The following is a 19,138-nucleotide window of genomic DNA, read 5'->3' on the forward strand; positions in this document are numbered from 1 at the left end:
ATGACGTCACAAACACAGTTTGTATGGCGTTGTCATGATATTACTCTCTCAGACTCTGTTAGAGTCTCGATTCTTGACTCTAAAGGTTTTATAAGCACCAGGCCTGGTTTTATTAAAGGCAGACAGAGATGTACTCCAGTAAATTGTGGCTCTGGAAAGTTTAAAACCAAAACAGACTAAACCACACATTTAAATTACTGTACGTTTTGATCATTTATTAATGAATGTGATGTAAACACCAGATCGTAGGTAAGCTTTTGAAATGGCGTACTCAATGTTGGGCATGGTGTAGATCTGAAGGATGCAGGGGCTAAGCCACTCTCCATCAGTTATCCTTCAGTTCTAGAAACTAGATGTTGTGAGAAACAGACTCCTGCACTCGGAAAAGCATAATACAGCACTGAAGTTCTTGTGCAATATATTTTTTTACAAAGAATTTAAAATATGTGTTCAAGCAAAACGTATAGGTCTACTGACGCAAGTTCCAGAGATCACTACACAATTTTAAAACAATAAACAGTTTTCCCTAATCAAGAGTTTGAAATGTTTCCTGCACCGAGTACATTGCGTATATGTAGCTATGTTCATAAACATCTGATGGCTGCAGCATGTTTTACTCAAATACCTGGACTCTTAAATGTCTTATGTGATTAATATTATTCCACATGGTGTTTTTATTTTACCTTTTCCCTTGCTTACTAACATAGAACTGTGTGGGCTTCACCAAGACACCTCAGCTGTTACATTCCAGTTGTGTTATACGCAGTCAATTAATATCTCCTACTTTGAACTTCAGAAGGTTTAAACGAGTATCCGAATACAGTTTTTTGTACGACTCGGTGGCTTTTAACTTGGGTAACGTGTAACGTGTTGTTTCTCTCATGACTGTTGTCATCAGCTCTGAGCACTGCCCCCTGTCGGCCAGTAGAATGCACCGAGTCAGGTCGTGTTCGTCAAACTGTGAAATATTTGTCTTCAGATAAATCTCGCAAGCTTCGTGTAAAACTGTGATGTCGTACTCGAGAGACAACAGGAACAGTCCAAGGGTAGTTCTCACTGAAAGAGTTGCAATAATCATTAAATACTTAACAATCACAATAACAAGAACTACAAATCAGAATAATATCAACGGAAAATCGGAATAACATATATTTAAAATCAAAATGATATGAACTGAAAATTAGAATATGATGAATTCAAAATTGGAGAAACATGACATGAATATAAGAACATCCAATGAACAGGAAAATAACATGAACTGAAATCCATAGGCGTACGGGCTCCTAATGGGGGGGGGGGGGGGGGGGGGGCGGGGGGGGCTGACTGATTTTTACCCGACTTAAAGGAACATACCTGAATCTGGATAACAACAATATATATATATATATATATATATATATATATATATATATATATATATATATACACACACACACACACACACACACACACATATATACTGTACACTTGTTTTCTTTTATCATTTATATATATATATATATATATATATATATATATATATATATATATATATATATATATATATATATTAGCATTACTGCCAAACAACTATATAAGGTTGGAAACGAATCACTACATATTTTTACATGGATGACAACTAATTTTGTGGGTGGAAATACAGGGTAAAAAGGTCTTAGGTTAGCACATTTTACTCGAATATCTCTATCGTTTTTGCCCGAATTTGATAATTTGCTCCATCACTAGGGGGCAGTTACACACACACACACACACCCCTCCCCTCGTCCTGTACTTTTATGCTGAAATCAGAATAACAAGCGTTGAAAATAGGAATAACAAGAACTGAAAAAAAACATAAACTGAAAATTGGAATGACGAGCCATTATAGGGTGTATACTACCAAATCAAATCCCATAGACGACAATAGTAACATATGTGGCTAAAAACCCTACCTGCAACGTATCAATCGACATAAACGCCACGGATATAAATACTACCACCCCTCACCCTTAAAGTGAATCACAAAAAAGTGGGTGTCAAGCTGCTCATTTCTGAGATAACGAGTAGCGTTTATGACTACCCTAGTTCCGCACAAAATTTGAATCTTTTTTTCACAGGTACCCCATACATGTTCCAAGCACAAGGCTATTTGACACAGTGGTACTAGATGAAATAAAATTGCATACATTTTTAGCCCAGATGAAAGTAATTATTTTTACAACCAACACACTCACATTTATAACCAATCACAGGACTTGTGGTGTTCACTTCTCTATCAAAAGTTGGGTGCACCTCGAACTTTGACCCAGCCGGAAGTTATTTGGTTTAGTACTACCTATACGGACTTTATATGACTATGTCGTGTCTCATATTGAATTGAAAATAGAACGAACAAAAGTGAAAAGCAGAATAAAAATATCTAAATTTAAAATATCAAAATCGGCAAAAGAAAAATATGAGTTTGATCATCAGAGTGGATTTATTACTTAATACTAGCCTGCAATGCATACCATTGACAAAATGTGTATCTAGTTTTGTAGGATCCAAGAATTCCAACATTGTTGAAATTTCATTATAACTTCCAAAATCCAGTGATATTTTCCCTTTTCCGCTGATTTCGTCCAGTTTCTCGGCGAACCATGACGAAGTTCGACGAAGTATGTCACTGAAGAAGTAGAGTCGCTTCCCATCCACGATAATAGTTACATCAGTGAGACCAGTGAAAGCAGAATATTTGGACTGATTAGCAGTTTTTCTACTATTAGTGTTACATTCTATCAGTGGAGTGGTGACTTTCAATTGAGTAGATGTCCTTATAATTCCCATACCTATAAGAAATTATATGGAAAATGAATGACACAAGAAAGGAAAGGGTATAGTAGGACCAAACAAAACTCTGGAATTTGTATTGAATTACTCCAAGCATATTATAAGTGTAACGTTCATATATTGTTAAAACTAGTTTAATTAGTACTAGAGTTTGTAAACGATCACGACTTCTATACTTTTAAATACATGTGCAAACTTTCTTGGAACAAGGAAGACACTATTCAATAAATAAAATTATTCTAATAGTTAACCAATGTCTACAAACTCTATTATAATGTCATACTTGCTTTATATTCAAAATGTAAACTGTCCTTAGCGAAATTGCTAAATGCGAATTAAAGTTGTATTGGGTGAATAATGTTTTATGTTAATTAGCTAAAAACAAGCCAATTCGATGTTTATGACAGGAATAAAGTCATCTCCTTAGTTGCCTGCTTTTTAAAAAAACAAACAAAAAACAACTTTTAATATTGTTAACATGATGCATGTGATACATTAATTTTAATAATAATAATAATAATAATAATAATAATAATTGATTTAATTCTGTAACTGATTGCTTTACTATTTAGTTTGGCGCCATATTGAAATTCCATTTTCTGATAATGGTCGTTCCTATTTTTAAAATAATAAATTAGCCAAAAGTTATAAGTAAGAGAAATTAGCCTACTCATTTCGATGTCATTATGAGGGGGATTGTCACATGTCAAGGTTGATATTTTATGTATGCGTTACCTTTGGTGATAGGGATAGTAAATAAGTGAATTTGATTTGTGTGCGTGACTTTTGTTGTGTGGTATAGTATGTTGCACGAGTAATGTGTGATGGATGGGCAATGGAAGGCACGAGAATTGTGTATTGGGATGGCCAATTCATGGAAAGCACGTGATAATTGTGTTGGGAAATGGTTAAATAGAAAGAATCATCAGATATCTGATAGTTATTCTTTTTCGTCAAGGAAGAAGATACTGTATTTTTCACGGTGTTAAGACGTAAGTTTTGATTTTTTCTACTTTGATTGTTGCAAATGACTTTGTAAATATTAGATACTATATTTGTGCAACAATGATTATGTATAGATAAAATTATTTTGATAAAATGTTAGGCAATACATGTACAAGTTTGTAGTGATGTTTGCATGTAAAAAAAATGTGTACATGTATGTAAAATACGGGATTGTAGAATGTAATACATGCAAAGCATTTTGTATTGTTACAGCGAGTTTCCCAGGTGTATAATCCTGAGGTTGGGGTGGAGACAACAGATTGGATTCATGTCATTGGACTATGTGATTGGATTTCCGAGGATGGATTCTCGAGATTGGATTCCCAAGGTTGGATTCCTGAGGTTGGACTCCTGCGATTAAATTTCCGAGGTTTGACTCCTGAGGTCGGAATCGGGAGGTGTTTACCAACAACTGGTGTGGTGTGGTGTGGTTTAAAGACTGTTTTTGTAAAATTCCGCTGTAAGATTTGATCTCTATTATTGGAACTTTTGTAATGTGACAACAGACTTTGTTCTAGAACAAACTGAACATTTAAATGTGTGATTTCCCCCTCCATCATGGGGTTTGGTTAATGGATGAGTGGGGCGAATGAAATTGAGTGAGTGATTGTGGGGTTTTGTGGTGTATTTCTTTCCTGTACATTACCTCTCTACTCTAATATCTATATTTCTTTCAGGGAGAAAGGGGCGTAACTTTAACATGAACCTAATGCTGTGAAAATCTGTAATCTTTAAATACGTTTACTTTATCTGTTCTGTTTGTATGTGCTGTATCAGTGAGAAATATGTTTCTTTATTTGCTGTTACCTTTGGACCTCTAGTTTTTAATTCTTTACAATCTGTATGGTCCGAGAGACTGAACGCCAACCGTCATGACGTCGCGCTTTTTATACCCCGTACCAACCCCTTATTTAGGCAAAAAGGTCGGACAAAAATAGGAATATTCTATATAAGGTAAAGAAGGTCACGTTATAAATAGCGCATACTATATAACGTAAATGTGGAGTTAAAAATAGCAAGTCGTAAATGCTGGAAATTAGTAATTAATAAATACAATAAACTAATATTTAAGGAAACCACTGTTTTTCTAATAACTACTATACACTAGCATATTTAAATAATATCCTAAATTATCTAAACAATGGTCCGTTTACAACCTAATTAATATAGCAACAGGCTGAAAATCGTTCATATGTAAAGTTCAAACATGGCGGCTTCCATGCAAATAAAATTGGGTTATTTTCACAGCTTCAACTGGCTAGAAATGGTAAACACGGTAACGACAGGTAGTGACTGATACATCATTCGATTGCATAAAAATATGCAAAATTCTATATTACTTATAGTAAGAATAATTGAATATTTTCGGAAATTTCCTTGAAAAACGATCTCTGAGCCGCTAGTCTGCGGTCCGTCAAGTAACCGTGAAGGGCGGTAATGGAGATTTCGTCATCAAACAACAACATTAACAATTACTAAACGTCCACATTTTGTTACTGATATATACACCCTTACACCCTTTATCCTTTGGACCAAGACAAACGTCCGGTTTTTTAAGAGGGATCCAGTTTAGAGAAGTTAAGTTCTGTACTGGATTTTAAAAAGGGACTCATCCAGTTTTGAGGGAATTCCGGTTTACAGAGGGTCCGGTCTTGAGAGAGGTTTCACTACTAATAATATATATATATATATATATATATATATTATATATATATAATATATATTAATATATATTAATATTAATATATATTAATATTCAATATATATATATATATATATATATATATATATATATATTAATATAATATTAATATTATATATATTAATATTAATATATAAATATATATTAATATATTAATATAATATATATATTATATAATATATATATATATATATATATATATATAATATATATATATATATATATATATATATATATATATATATATATATATATATATATATATATATATAATATATATATATATAATATATATATATAATATATATATATATATATATCTTGTCAAAAAACAAACGCAACGCATAGGCGAAATATTCATGGAATTATTTCTTTAATACAAAGTGGCATAATGTCGTTATTTATGATCGTATCACAGTTAAATTTGACATGAGTATGTGACAATGTTCTTGCTATGGACTGACGGCAGTGGAGGCGTTTTCGTCACCAAACAGCGTCGCACGAGGGCGCTGAAATCAGTCCATTCTTCCTACAGTGCATGTGCCAGTTGCGGAAGCGTCTGAGGCTCCAGATCACGCTGGCGGTGGCGTTGAGATCTGGCGATCTTGATGGCCATGGCAGCACATTAATGTTCTCATTCTGTAGGAAATCCATTGTTACACGTGCCGTATGCTACCTGGCATTGTCCTGCTGAAAGACTTCTCTCTGTCAATCCAAAATGGGAAGCATGTGATGGCGAAGAATTTCATCCCGGTAGCGTACAGCTGTCACGTTGCCTTGTACGAACACAAGTTCACTTCTGCCGGTGTATGAGATGGCTCCCCACATCATGACACTCCCTCCACCGAATCTGTCAACTTGGGCGACGCAGTTGTTGGCAAAACGTCCATTGCGGCGTCTGTAAATACATTGTCGTCCATCACGTTGCTGTAGAAGGAAACGAGACTCGTCGCTGAACCATATTCGCCGCCAGTTTTTCAAGTTCCACCGCTGTACATTCGTGCACCAGAGAACACGCAAATGTCGATGTTGACGTCGCAAGACGGAGCCAAAATACGGTCTCCTAGCCCGTAAACCAGCTTCTCGAAGTCTGTTCCGAATGGCTTGTGCAGACACCCTTCTCAAACCAGGCATGCGTCCAGCAGTGTTCATTGCTGTGGCAGTTCTGTAGCGCAAGTGCAGAATCCGGATGTAGCGATCTTGTGCTGCAGTTGTTATGCGAGGTCTTCCACTTCTAGGCCGGTCTTCAGCTGATTGAAACTACTGGTACCTGTCCCAGAGACGTGATATGATGCTCTGATGGACATTCATGTGGCGTGCGACTGCTGACTACGATTCACCTAACTGGAGGCGGCCGATTGCAATGTTTCGATTCGACAGGTTTAATCTTGGCTTCTTGTAAGTCGTCTACGTCGAAATGGAAATGGGGCGTCATTGCGAGCATTGCCGCTTTAAATAGCCATCACTACCCCAATCTTTTCCCCGAGTTTCACGTGCATTCACCAAAATCTGACCATTTCACGACGATTTACTGCAATTGTCGCACAACGTGCGTTAAATTTGTTTTAGAGAGCATTTGGGCATGTTGTCCCATTCCAGGAACATTAACAAACGTGGTCATTCAGCAACATTGTAAAAAAAAACAAACATTTTTTAAATCAAACACTTTTCTTCTTTCCCTATCACCTTTGCTTTTAGAGTATATATATGTGTGTGTGGTGTAGTATGGAGCTTTTCCTTGTATTAAATATATAATATTTTCCTTTTTGTTGAGTTACCTTTTCCATAATCTTTAGTACGTGACAGGGATAATGTTTGACTCATTGAAACAACTGATACAACTGATACTCGTCGAATAACATTTTGAACGCAAATATAAGGATTAGATGCCATTTGATGTTCATTTGTTAAGACATCTTATTTACACTGCACCACAACTGGTCAAAGGCCGTGGTATATGCTTTCTGTCTGTGGGGAAAGAGTGTATAAGATCTCTTGCTGCATTAGATAAAAAGTTCCCATTCAAACCTCAGGATAAAGCCGATATCCGACGTCATTAACTAAGCTTAGTTATTGTCTATTTACCTATCGCCAAAAGATTATGATATACATTTTTAAACCCAAAATATCATTGGTAAGCATGAAAACTATAGATACTTTTTCAAAAATGAGTGCCTAAATATATTACTGTTTTATAGTGGGGTAATTATTGGTTATGCTTTTATATTCGCGTGTATATATACATGCTTTATTATTTACATTTTTAATGATTAATACCTTTCCACCAACTTTGATATGAATCTACAATCTTTAAATGAGGTTGTATTATTCGACATACTGGTTTTGCTTTCACAAAATGTACTGAAAAAGTAAAAAATACTGAAAATGCAGATGCAATGCCTTCACATGTTATTACTGTGCAAGTTTCACTCCCTTAATGGCGGACTGATCACGTGATTATAAACATGGCCCCGCACAGTACTTTGACGTCACTGGCCAATAAACCCGTCTATACTTTTAAATAAATGTGCAAAATTTCTTGGAACCAAGAAGACACTATTCAATAAATAAAATTGTTCTAATAGTTAACAAATGTCTACAAACTCTAATATAATGTAATACTAGCTTTATATTTAAAATTTAAGCTGTCCTTAGCGAAACTGCTAAATCCGATTAAAATTGTATTCGGCTAATAATTTTTAATGTTAATTAGCTTAGTTATTGTCTATTTACCTATCACCAAAAGATTATGATATACATTTTTGAACCCAAAATATCATTGGTAAGCATGAAACCTATAGATACTTTTTTCAAAAAGGAGTGCCTAAATATATTGAACTCTGTTTTATAGTGGGGTAAATAACCAAAGGTACAATTTGGAGACAGAACTCTTATTGATCTTGGGGTGGGACGTAGCCCAGTGGTAAAGCGCTCGTTTGATGCGCGGTCGGTTTGGGATCGATCCCTGTCGGTGGGCCCATTGGGCTATTTTTCGCTCCAGCCAGTGCACCACAACTGGTGCATCAAAGGCCTTAGTATGTGCTATCCTGTCTATGGGATGGTGCATATAAAATATCCCTTGCTGCTAATTGAAAAGAGTAGACCATGAAGTGGCGACAGCGTGTTTCCTCTCTCAATATCTGTGTGGTCCTTAACCATATGTATGACGCCATATATGACCGTAAATAAAATGTGTTGAGTGCGTCGTTAAATAAAACATTTCCTTCCTTGTTGATCTGTGATGCTAAGTCCGGTTTTCGCAATAATTATGGAGAAATAGTTGGGATTTTGTTGCGGCTTTTGCATTACATTAGTAATTATGTATATTTTGAAGTACAAATATGCTTATTTTAATTACCTATTTTTTAATATTTAATATTTATTTTTTATTACATTTATTTATATATTGATTTATATGTTTGTTAATTTGTTTATTACTATTATTTGTTTTAATGGGGTTTTTTGTTTTTTTGCATACTTAAAAAGCACTTGCATGAACTGACCATCAACTGCATATTTGGTTTCATACTCAGTAACTGAGTTAGATACAATTGGAGTGAATCTGATATTTGTCAGTAGATGGTACAGGCTAGTGGCAGTGAATGATGGATAGACATTTTTTCATATAACAAATACGAGGTATATCTCTCTTACCTCTCACTCGGTGGATTATCTCTCGGACCTACACTGTTCAACTGAAATCGGTTTGTGCCCAACAATGACCATATCTACTTTGTATTAATCATCTACATCAGTCGGGATTTTGAAACAGGGCAATTGTGTTACGAATACATGTCATATTATACTGTGTATATTCTGTCCACATAAGTTTTCGTAGATCGTGGTACTGGGGAGACGATGAAAGTCGCTTCCGTCAGTGGTTTTCTTCGTTAATGCAGTATCAATCTTTATTTTACTGTTTGGATGAGCTGTTGTTACCAACAGACGTCATGTATAGTTTGTACGATGCAGACGTGCATTGGAGCCCTCTTCTGTCCCATGCAAACCAAAGAATAGTCTTCAGTGTATCATTATACAGTATATTATTACAATCATGGATATGGGCTGACGCTTTAAGTACTCACAGAACATATGTGAGTTGGTTCTGTAAAATTAGGGTTGGGGATTGATTTGATTGATTTACTGAAATATATTTCAAAATGCCCATATATGACAGAATCCCATCCGCCGAAAATATGTTCTAAGATACATCCTTAAAAAACCCAACTTAATACCCTAATTTCGATTTATATTCTAGAATTGTTAACAACTTCAAACAACTGGAAATGATCGCAATGTGTGGCGGTCCATAGGTGCCGTTAATAACAATAATAATAACAATAATATAATTTAAAGACATTTCAGCTCCATTAAAACCAGTTATAGCAACAAAAGTAAAAGTAAAAAGACTTGCCAAAATAATTTCTTTTTTCTTTGGCCTGGACACGTTTTTCCAAAAGTGCTGCCAGCGTTGAGTCGCTTATGGCCGTACATGTTGAATCAGTAGCCTCTTCGACTGTTAGGTTCAGTTCTGCCGCTCTACCTATAGCTTTCTGGGTGAGGTTCTTCAAGTTAAGTTGTTCAGCAAGTTTTAGGTACCTGAGAACGACGTTCGCGTCAACGTTTGGCGAACAATCGCAGAGGACGTTTTCACACGTTTGTCTCAGATTGGTGATATCATACTCGTCTGCCAGAGGTAAGAGAGTTTCTGCTCTGTATTCTAAATTAAATAACGAAGACAATAATATCACCCCGTATTGCGCAAAAGGCATTTCATAAAAAATTATAAGTTAAACAATTTATGTACACCTCTATATGTGCGCAGACTTAATATCTTCCGTTACGATACCGTAATAATAACAGCTATGACCGTTGTAGGTATATGTACAGAGAATACTAGACGACAACCTGAGCTAGACGGACATTTGGACGCTTATGATCGCTCTCTGCCGTCAGAAATAACTGTATTGTGAAAACACGGAATGGCTGCCTACCACCGGGCAGGTAAAGATCCCCGCTCTATTACAATATTGATAATTTTCAAGTTCGCTGATAACACAATTTCACATATTAATCACTATTACATACACTACAGGAAGAATCCATCAGCACCAACGTATTGAAACGATATTGTGTGTATTATTGGTTAATATGTGAAATACTTGTTATTGGCGACCTCGAAAGTGACCAATGTAAAGGTATTCAACGTCAAACATAGGATTATTGTAGTACTCGAGCGGGAATAATTTGCCTACTCGGTGGTAGGCAGCAGTTCCGTGTTTTCGCCATACAGTTATCTCTGGCGCTTGTTAAAACCCTAAGATGAGAAACAGATTTAAAACAAATACGTAAACGTACCTCCACCACCTCTAGCTCTTTCATTTCTTTTCAATTTATTTCCCAGCTTATATCCAGTTAAGATTCAAATACATCCAACAAAATATTAACTGAAGAAAATGGAACCTTTTATGGCTCATGTTCGATACAACCGAATGTTTCTACAACACCCTTAGTTTCACACACGTATTATATGTAGTATTCATAGTACCAATATTTTACTGGTACTGTAGTACGTGTTTCAATAACAAGACCATTTGATTGACACGGTGGTACTAGATTACAAACAATTGCATGCATTTATTATCCAGATCAAAACAAAATGTTTGACAACAATAACTGTTAAATTTATTACCGATGGCAGGACTGGTTGTATTAACTGATCTATCATAAGTTAGATGTACCTTGAACTTTGATCCAACAGAGTGTTATTTCGTTTCGCTCTAGTTACACCAACCCATTTAGTCGTTAAAATTATCTTTGGGTGGGAGCAAACCTTTGGGTGGGAGCAAACCTTTGGGTGGGAGCAAACCTTGCACGTCTACGAAATCGGAAATGTTTATTAGCCATATAATAGTTATAGCTATCTCACCACTATTGATTTTATATTGTCGAGCATAGAAACATCAGCATATGCAGCAATTAAACGGGAAAAACTAACTTTATTAGCAATTACACGAACAACTAATCATTAACCACTGTTCCAAAAAGACAACCCGTGTGTGTGTGTGTGTGTGTGTGTGGTTGTGTGGTTGTGTGGTTGTGTGTGGTTGTGTGGTTGTGTGTGTGTGTGTGTGTGTGTGTGTGTGTGTGTGTGACAGCGGGATTGCCTTAGACGTCATTCTACTAAAAAAAATAAAGCGTTGGCCACCTGCAGTTTGCAATATTTCATTTTATTTCATTTCAACTTATTTTCGTGCTTATATCCAATTAAGGTTCAAGCACGCTGTCCTGGGCACACACCTCAGCTATCTGGGCTGTCTATCCAAGACAGTGGGTTACTTGTTAGTAAGAGAAAAGAGGATTTCGTGGTCTTACACCTAACCATAGTCGTTGAACGTCGCTTTAAGTAGGAGCCGGTACCGGGCTCCAAACTCTGTACCTTCCGACCGGCCTTGGTGGCGTCGTGGTTAGGCCATCGGTCTACAGGCTGGTAGGTACTGGGTTCCGACCCCAGTCGAGGCATGGAATTTTTAATCCAGATACCGACTCCAAACCCTGAGTGAGTGCTCCGCAAGGCTCAATAGGTAGGTGTAAACCACTTGCACCCACCAGTGATCCATAACTGGTTCAACAAAGGCCATGGTTTGTGCTATCCTGTCTGTGGGAAGCGCAAATAAAAGATCCATTGCTGCTAATCGGAAAGAGTAGCCCATGAAGTGGCAACAGCGGGTTTCCTCTTAAAATCTGTGTGGTCCTTAACCATATGTCTGACGCCATATAACCGTAAATAAAATGTGTTGAGTGCGTCGTTAAATAAAGCATTTCTTTCTTTCTGTACCTTCCAGCCTTATGACCGACGGTTTAACCACGACACCATGGAGGCTGGTTTGAAATATTATCATTCTTTATTTCTAGAGATTTGGAAAGGGAGACAACTCTCATTAAATATCAGTAAACAGGCAACACACTACATGATATGGCATTCAGTTCTAGAGGTAGGAATGAATCTTGTTCTATATTATAATTATTATTGCATAATCTAACAGTCAAATCAGTTCTGATTGCAACAAAATAAAATAAAGAAAATGGACAGTTTTCAATGGGACTGTATAATCCATATGTAAGGATAGAGCTAGATGATATGTAACCTACACCAGCATCACGCCATCGCTAGTAAAAGGATAAAACGTTTAGTACTTTACCATCTATTTTAAATGCTAAAGCCGGATCAATCCACGCCAGTAAGATCACGATATCTGTAAAACGTTTCCCCTCCAGATTGACTGTACGTGTTTTCTTTTCTTTGAAATCTAAACACAGCATCGATTTGAACACAGGCGACACCAGACACAACAGCTGTTTGTAGAAATACAGTCTTCTTCCTTCTACTAGAAAGAGAACGTCCGAGTGCTTGCTGGGTGTGGAGTACATGGCCGCCATTATTTTCCAAATTTCATTATGCATATGTGATGCCATTTCAGTGATCAATATCTTGGAGCAGTTGGAATTGGACTGAAATGTAGAGGCAAAATGGAAATATTTTAAATGATTGGCTATACGCTCCAGAAACCAGCACAAAGAATCATCACACGGGCTCTGGTGTGGAACTTCCAGGGCAAGAGAAAAAGATGCCGCTCAAAAAATTCATGGCGGGTCCTAATTCATAAAACCCTGCTAAGCCTAGCTGGTTGCTAAACTGATCTCTATCTAGTTTGTTGCTAAGTTACATTCATAAACATATTTATACTTTAGTAAGCTTCAAAGTTGCTTGCCAAGTCTACAGTTGATCGGGAGTCCTCTAAATCACCAGTAAGCTGCTACGTTATTTGTTTGTCGGGATGTCAGGCAGTAAATATGACACGGAGTGTATTACAATTTTTTGTTATATGGCATTTGGTGAAACTTAAAATATCAGTGAAATCAAAGTGTTATCAGTCACTCAGTGACGATAACACATTTTAGAGTGAAAATGTCACTATTTTACTCTAAAGTGTATTATCTTCACTGTCAGAAAGCCGGAACTATTATGCTACTTGAATTTTAAAAATAAAGGTAAATTGCCAAAAATTATATAATAAATAGAAAATTTCATGCTTTTTGACAAATATTATTTATATCTCATCTCGTGAAGTTTGCAATCATATCACACTCAAGATATGATTGCAAACTTCACTCCATGAGATATAAATCATATTTTACCACAAACAAATATCCTCTATATCCTCAGACCCATTTAACAATGCTAGATTGGGACAGGAGGCTATAGCGTGTGTTATGTTTGCATTAAAAATACACTTCTGAATACATTGTCGGTAGGTGTAGGCGTGTCGGTAGGTGTAGGCGTGCGTAAGAACTAAACTGATTCATTTTGCGTGACATAACTGTTAAACAGTCATCTATAATCGATTGTCGCAGGAAATATTAACTGTAATGGTTCCCAGAGGCGGATCTGGGGTGGTGGTGGCCAGGGGCCCGCTCCCCACCCCTAAATGTTGCGATAGTTATTATTTTATTTTATTTTTTTACGATCCCCTCCAAACCTCCCCAAAGTTCTCTTGGCATTCCACCTCATATCACTTGGGGCCCCTAAATGGATTTTCTGGATCCGCCACTGGTTCCAACAGTTTGAATGATGGAAGCAATGTAAATATGCTGTGGTTTGGGTTTGTTTTTATGAGTACGTAAAGAAAACAGACATGGAATGCATATTAAATGTTAAATTAGTAATTTGTAGTTTTTCGCTATAAACACAAAAATAGGTGCAGTCCTGATAATTAATATGTTCATATAATTCTGACAGATTGTGTCATCGAAAGTTGATCGATGGTGAAATTCCAACCGATTCTCAACACTATTTGAAAGAATAAACTTAATTTTCTTTAAATATATTTATTCTGCAGTAGACGACATCCTGATGTTTATGTTAGTGGTTATTAAAATAAATATGGAAATAAAAGATGTATAAACTGCTAATGCTTATAGATACAATTATTTGAAGAGCTTTCATGTCCTGATTCCACCTCTTGTAACCTTAAGGAACTGACGATATCGTCATATAAATAACAAAAATAGTTATCTTCAAAATTTGATGTATTATGATCTAAACTTCATGTTAGTTTGTTGAACTACCACGTTAGTATTTTCCACGCTGAAGTAACACATCTGTATAATCAACATTGTTTACTTACAGGGTATATCTGTGTAGATCTTCTCTGTCTGTAACCGAGTTGTATAAATGACGTAGGAGCTATTTACATCTTCCTTGAACACTTTTCCACCGAATTCATCATCAGATAGCTTTCCGTGAATTTAACCCATTAACCTACTGATATGATGTCATGATATGTTTGCTGCACAGTATTGTGCGCATATAGATTACAGCAAAAATGTCGAGTAGATGTAGCAGGGTTGAATTTATTGGGGGGGGGGGGGGTGCACGGTACTTACCTTGCCGGCAACCTGTACCTTAAGGCTACTAGTACTAGCGTTGTATCTCGGTTTTATATTGACAGACACTATTAGTCCAGTAACTCTGACATATTTCCACAATCCTAAATTAGCCCCTACTTTGTAATAGTGTTAGTTTAACTGTTAATATTATACTATGTGAGGACAGATAATAGAGGTTGCATGTACCAAGGAAGAAAGTTGGAGAAGCATCGTGAAATATTTTTGGAGTAAAAACAGCTGCGGTTCCGATTGGTATTATTACATTGTGACATTGATTATTTGTACAAGTACTATTATCCACTGACATTAAAAAATAATAAACTTTTATTTGTTATACAGTTGTTATGCAGTATAAAAAAGTGATTGAAACTAGTGAAGAGTATCCCCAGACATGGAACAGCGGGTTTTTTGTTTTGTTTTTAAACCAAAACTGAGAGTTGCTAATAAAACTATTAATTAAATATCGTAAATGGTATGTAAGCCCCCATTTTCTTACAGATATATTAAATGTGAGGTGCCACACATTTTAATGTTGTACTGCCTGGGTGTGTTGATACGCTGTTTATATCAGTTTTATTAGTAAACGTTAACAAGATCGGCAATATGAATTGATTTGGTACATTGGAACCCTACAGTACCTGGCGACTTTGCAACACATACACAAGTACGCCCTAGCCTCACACAAAATGGTAGAGCTAAATAGCACTCGAGCTACAGCAGCATCCATCTGGAGTGTCCCATGGTTAGTAGTGGGGCCACGGCACCCCCTTTGTTGGCATTGTATCTCGTTCATAACTATATAGTACTAATAATCCAGTATATATAAACTGCCCCCACCCACCTCTCTCTCTCTCTCTCTCTCACTCTCTCACTCTCACTCTCACTCTCACTCTCACTCTCACACACACGCATACACACACGCACAATGTAGGTGGTCCCCCAATTAAAAAAAAGCACTACCCCAATGGTCATCCCCTCACCCACACTTCACATATCGTTTACTTTGGTCTCTTCAACATGGAGATAACAAGGGGTAGGACGTAGCCCAGTGGTAAAGTGCTCGCTTGATGTGCGGTCGGTTTGAGATCGATCCCCGTTGGTGTCCCCATTGGGCTGTTTCTCGTTCCAGCCAGTGCTCCACAACTGGTGTAACAAAGGCCGTGGTATGTATTATCCTGTCTGTGGGATGGTGCATATAAAAGATCCCTTGCTGCTAATCAAAAAGAGTATCCCATGAAGTGGCGACAGCGGGTTTCCTCATCATTGCATGCATACATACATCAATACATACATACATACATACATACATACATACATATATGTAATACATACACACACACATACATTAATACACACATACATACATAAATACATAAGGTGTTTGAGGTTTTGTTTGCAGGTTACCAATGAACCAAGTTAATACGTTTCACTTTGATTGTTTGACCTTCGTCATAATCATTAATAAACTTACATGTAGCTTTAGGCTTGCCTTGTTGTCGCACAAACCATGGACACTGTTATGTTGTTAACGGGTGGGGGGTTTTCCTCGGAAATGTACCTACTTTCAATTTTGCTTTCCTAGAATTAACCTAGTTCACCAAGATAAACCTCGCGTGCATGCACAACAGCGAGGTTTACCTGGCCTAGCCATTCCGCCATTAGCAGTTTCTGGACAACGTTCCGAGGAATTGTGCTCAGAACGAAATTGCGGTCAAAATAACGATTACCATCACATTTCCCCACCCTAATTGTATATTGTGATCTATTTCGAGCTCACTGAAACCAAGAAATACTTACTTTGAAACGATCTTCACTTTGAATTAAAGGAAAAAAGTCCGACTTTACCGAGCGGATTCTAGCAGCCACTTTCTAGCAGACAATTACGCTGGCAGACAATTTCAGCTGACATGCATGGCGACGTTCTAAACACCGGACTCGTACGCCTTTCAAAGACCTTTTAAGACATAAAAATGAGTCGTGGTTATTATTTTGATTTTGTGTGTTTTTTTATATAAAGATACTCTTTTAAAATCTTAAAATCTGAAATTCTTAAGTTATAGTGAATACTAATAATTAGTATATCAGTGTGTTTGAAAGGCGTTTGAATCCGCTCGGTAAAGTCGGACTTTTTTCCTTTAATTCAAAGTGAAGATCGTTTCAAAGTAAGTATTTCACAATATACGATTAGGGTGGGGAAATGTGATGGTAATCGTTATTTTGACCGCAATTTCGTTCCGAGCAAAATTCCTCGGAACCGTTGTCCAGAAACTACTAATGGCGGAATAGCTAGGCCAGGTAAACCTCGCTGTTGTGCTTGCACGCGAGGTTTACCTTGGTGAACTACCTCTAGCCCTGACCTGTTTATATGCTGTCATACAGCACACCAGGGCTAGGAGACACGCGACCTCAGGCGGGTTATGGCCATGCAGTTGTATAGATGGCCCAAAAATGAATTCTACGCAGTAGGACAACTTGGTACTTACCAATTAAGAATATCTACTTCTCGGCACTAGTTAATTGCCCCATTATATATTTGTCGGTGTGTGCAGTCAAGATGTCGGCCCGGGACGTAGAAAAACATATTTTGTGTAGTACCGGTGTAAACGGAATGCAAGTCCGTAGGAACAGTTGGCTGCCCGGACTTAATCTCCTAGGAATACAGGTCCTAGGTCTAATACACCTAGGAATGCAAATCCTGGTACTTACGTTCCTTAGGAATACTGGTCTGACTGCCAGGATATCAAGTCCGGGCCGGACTTGCATTCCTGGACAATCAAAATTGAAGTCCGGTCGTACACATAAAAGTAAATTATAAATGTAAACAAAGCGAAAAACAGTTTCCTTTTTGGTTTATTTAATTAACTTAGGATACTAGCGCCTCTCTTTATTTAAATATTTTCTATTTATTCCAATATTTTCCATTTATATCATTTGCAAGAGTTTGTACACATTTTCTTGACCTTATTACATGAGCAGAGCCAAGGTCTTTATTCACTGCGTATTGTTCCAACTAATAAATGTTTAAACATTTAAAAGTAACTCAAAAACATTTTCCATAATTCGAAGCATATTAGTACTCGCAAATACGTAAAACTTGCCCATATGATATACCAACACAATTATCTGTTAGACATTATATACTGGTATTTGATGATGATGATGATAATAATAATAATAATAATAATAATAATAATAATATACATTATCTTGTTATTATATAATTTAAAGTTTGTGTCTTTTTGTCGATAATGTTGCAGGCGCGTGTACATAGGGTGTGGGGTGGGGTGGCGTGTTCTAAACACCCCTCTTCAAAGCACATTTCTAGACCTCTCCCCTGCATAGCTTACTGAACATGTGCCTGCCTTGTCAATTTTGCTCATTTTCAAAAATTAATTTGGTCTAACGTATGACATATTAGACTCTAGCCTCTATGATATCTTAGTCCCAACAAACCATACCTTCGATAAAAAAAATGTTAAATGGTTTTCATTAATGTTTCTCAATTAAAGGGACATGTTTGCTGCATTGTAAGATGTTTTCGGCTTATAAAATATTTCTACGATTAAACTTACATATTAAGTATATGTTCTTATTTAGAATATCAGTGTCTGTATATGCAATGTGTTTCTGATCGTCTTAATATTTGTAAGAAGCCCAAACTTGATTTTGTCTAAGAATAATTTCGTACGTACGAAAAGAAATAAATTGAAATTTTACCTAGTACAAATATTAACACGTTCAGAAACACGTTTAATATACCACCATTAATATTTTATGCAGAAAAATATATTTATTATGTAATTACAATCGTTAAAAAGTCTCTGTTAGTCGATAACATCTTAAAAATTGCAGCAAACTCAGGAACCCCTGAACAATTATCATGCTGTCAATAATATGCACACACAATTTACAAAGGTCCTTTTAAACAGAATAACTACTCATGACACTTTTGCACCTGACAATTTTGGTCGCAAAGGCATTCAGGCTCCGTTTTTTGGAAGAAAGGGTGGGGAGGCATGGTGATTTTTATTGGCCGAATGAAACGAAAATGTCCGAATGTGGAACACAACGTATATTTATATTCGCATTACTACCAAGACGCTAAATAGGATTCCAAATAAATCAGTCTGCATTTTTATATGGATTACAACTAATATTGTGAGTAAAATTGTG

At 36.5% G+C, this 19,138-nt stretch overlaps 1 protein-coding gene across 1 annotated transcript; it reads right to left on the bottom strand.

The window, feature by feature from the left end:
* Positions 1-200: 200 nt before the first annotated feature.
* Positions 201-16,487, bottom strand: LOC121380128. Its single transcript, XM_041508909.1, has 5 exons — positions 16,437-16,487; positions 12,718-13,027; positions 9,930-10,235; positions 2,490-2,807; positions 201-1,056 (listed from the first exon to the last, which is right to left on the bottom strand). The coding sequence occupies exons 2-5, from the start codon at positions 12,989-12,991 to the stop codon at positions 767-769; spliced, it is 1,188 nt and encodes a 395-aa protein (XP_041364843.1). The 5' UTR covers positions 12,992-13,027; positions 16,437-16,487; the 3' UTR covers positions 201-766.
* Positions 16,488-19,138: the final 2,651 nt, after the last annotated feature.

This window comes from Gigantopelta aegis, chromosome 8 (genome assembly GCF_016097555.1).
Source record: "Gigantopelta aegis isolate Gae_Host chromosome 8, Gae_host_genome, whole genome shotgun sequence".
Classification (NCBI taxonomy): Eukaryota; Metazoa; Mollusca; class Gastropoda; order Neomphalida; family Peltospiridae; genus Gigantopelta; species Gigantopelta aegis.

Excerpts from the sequence above, each read along its gene's own strand:
- LOC121380128 (XM_041508909.1), bottom strand. The coding sequence starts at position 12,991 with ATGGCATCACATATGCATAATGAAATTTGGAAAATAATGGCGGCCATG. Across the intron at positions 10,236-12,717 it reads TTTAGCATTTAAAATAGATG|AATACAGAGCAGAAACTCTC; the intron begins GTAAAGTACTAA and ends TATTTAATTTAG. Across the intron at positions 1,057-2,489 it reads AGATACACATTTTGTCAATG|TGAGAACTACCCTTGGACTG; the intron begins GTATGCATTGCA and ends CAACTCTTTCAG.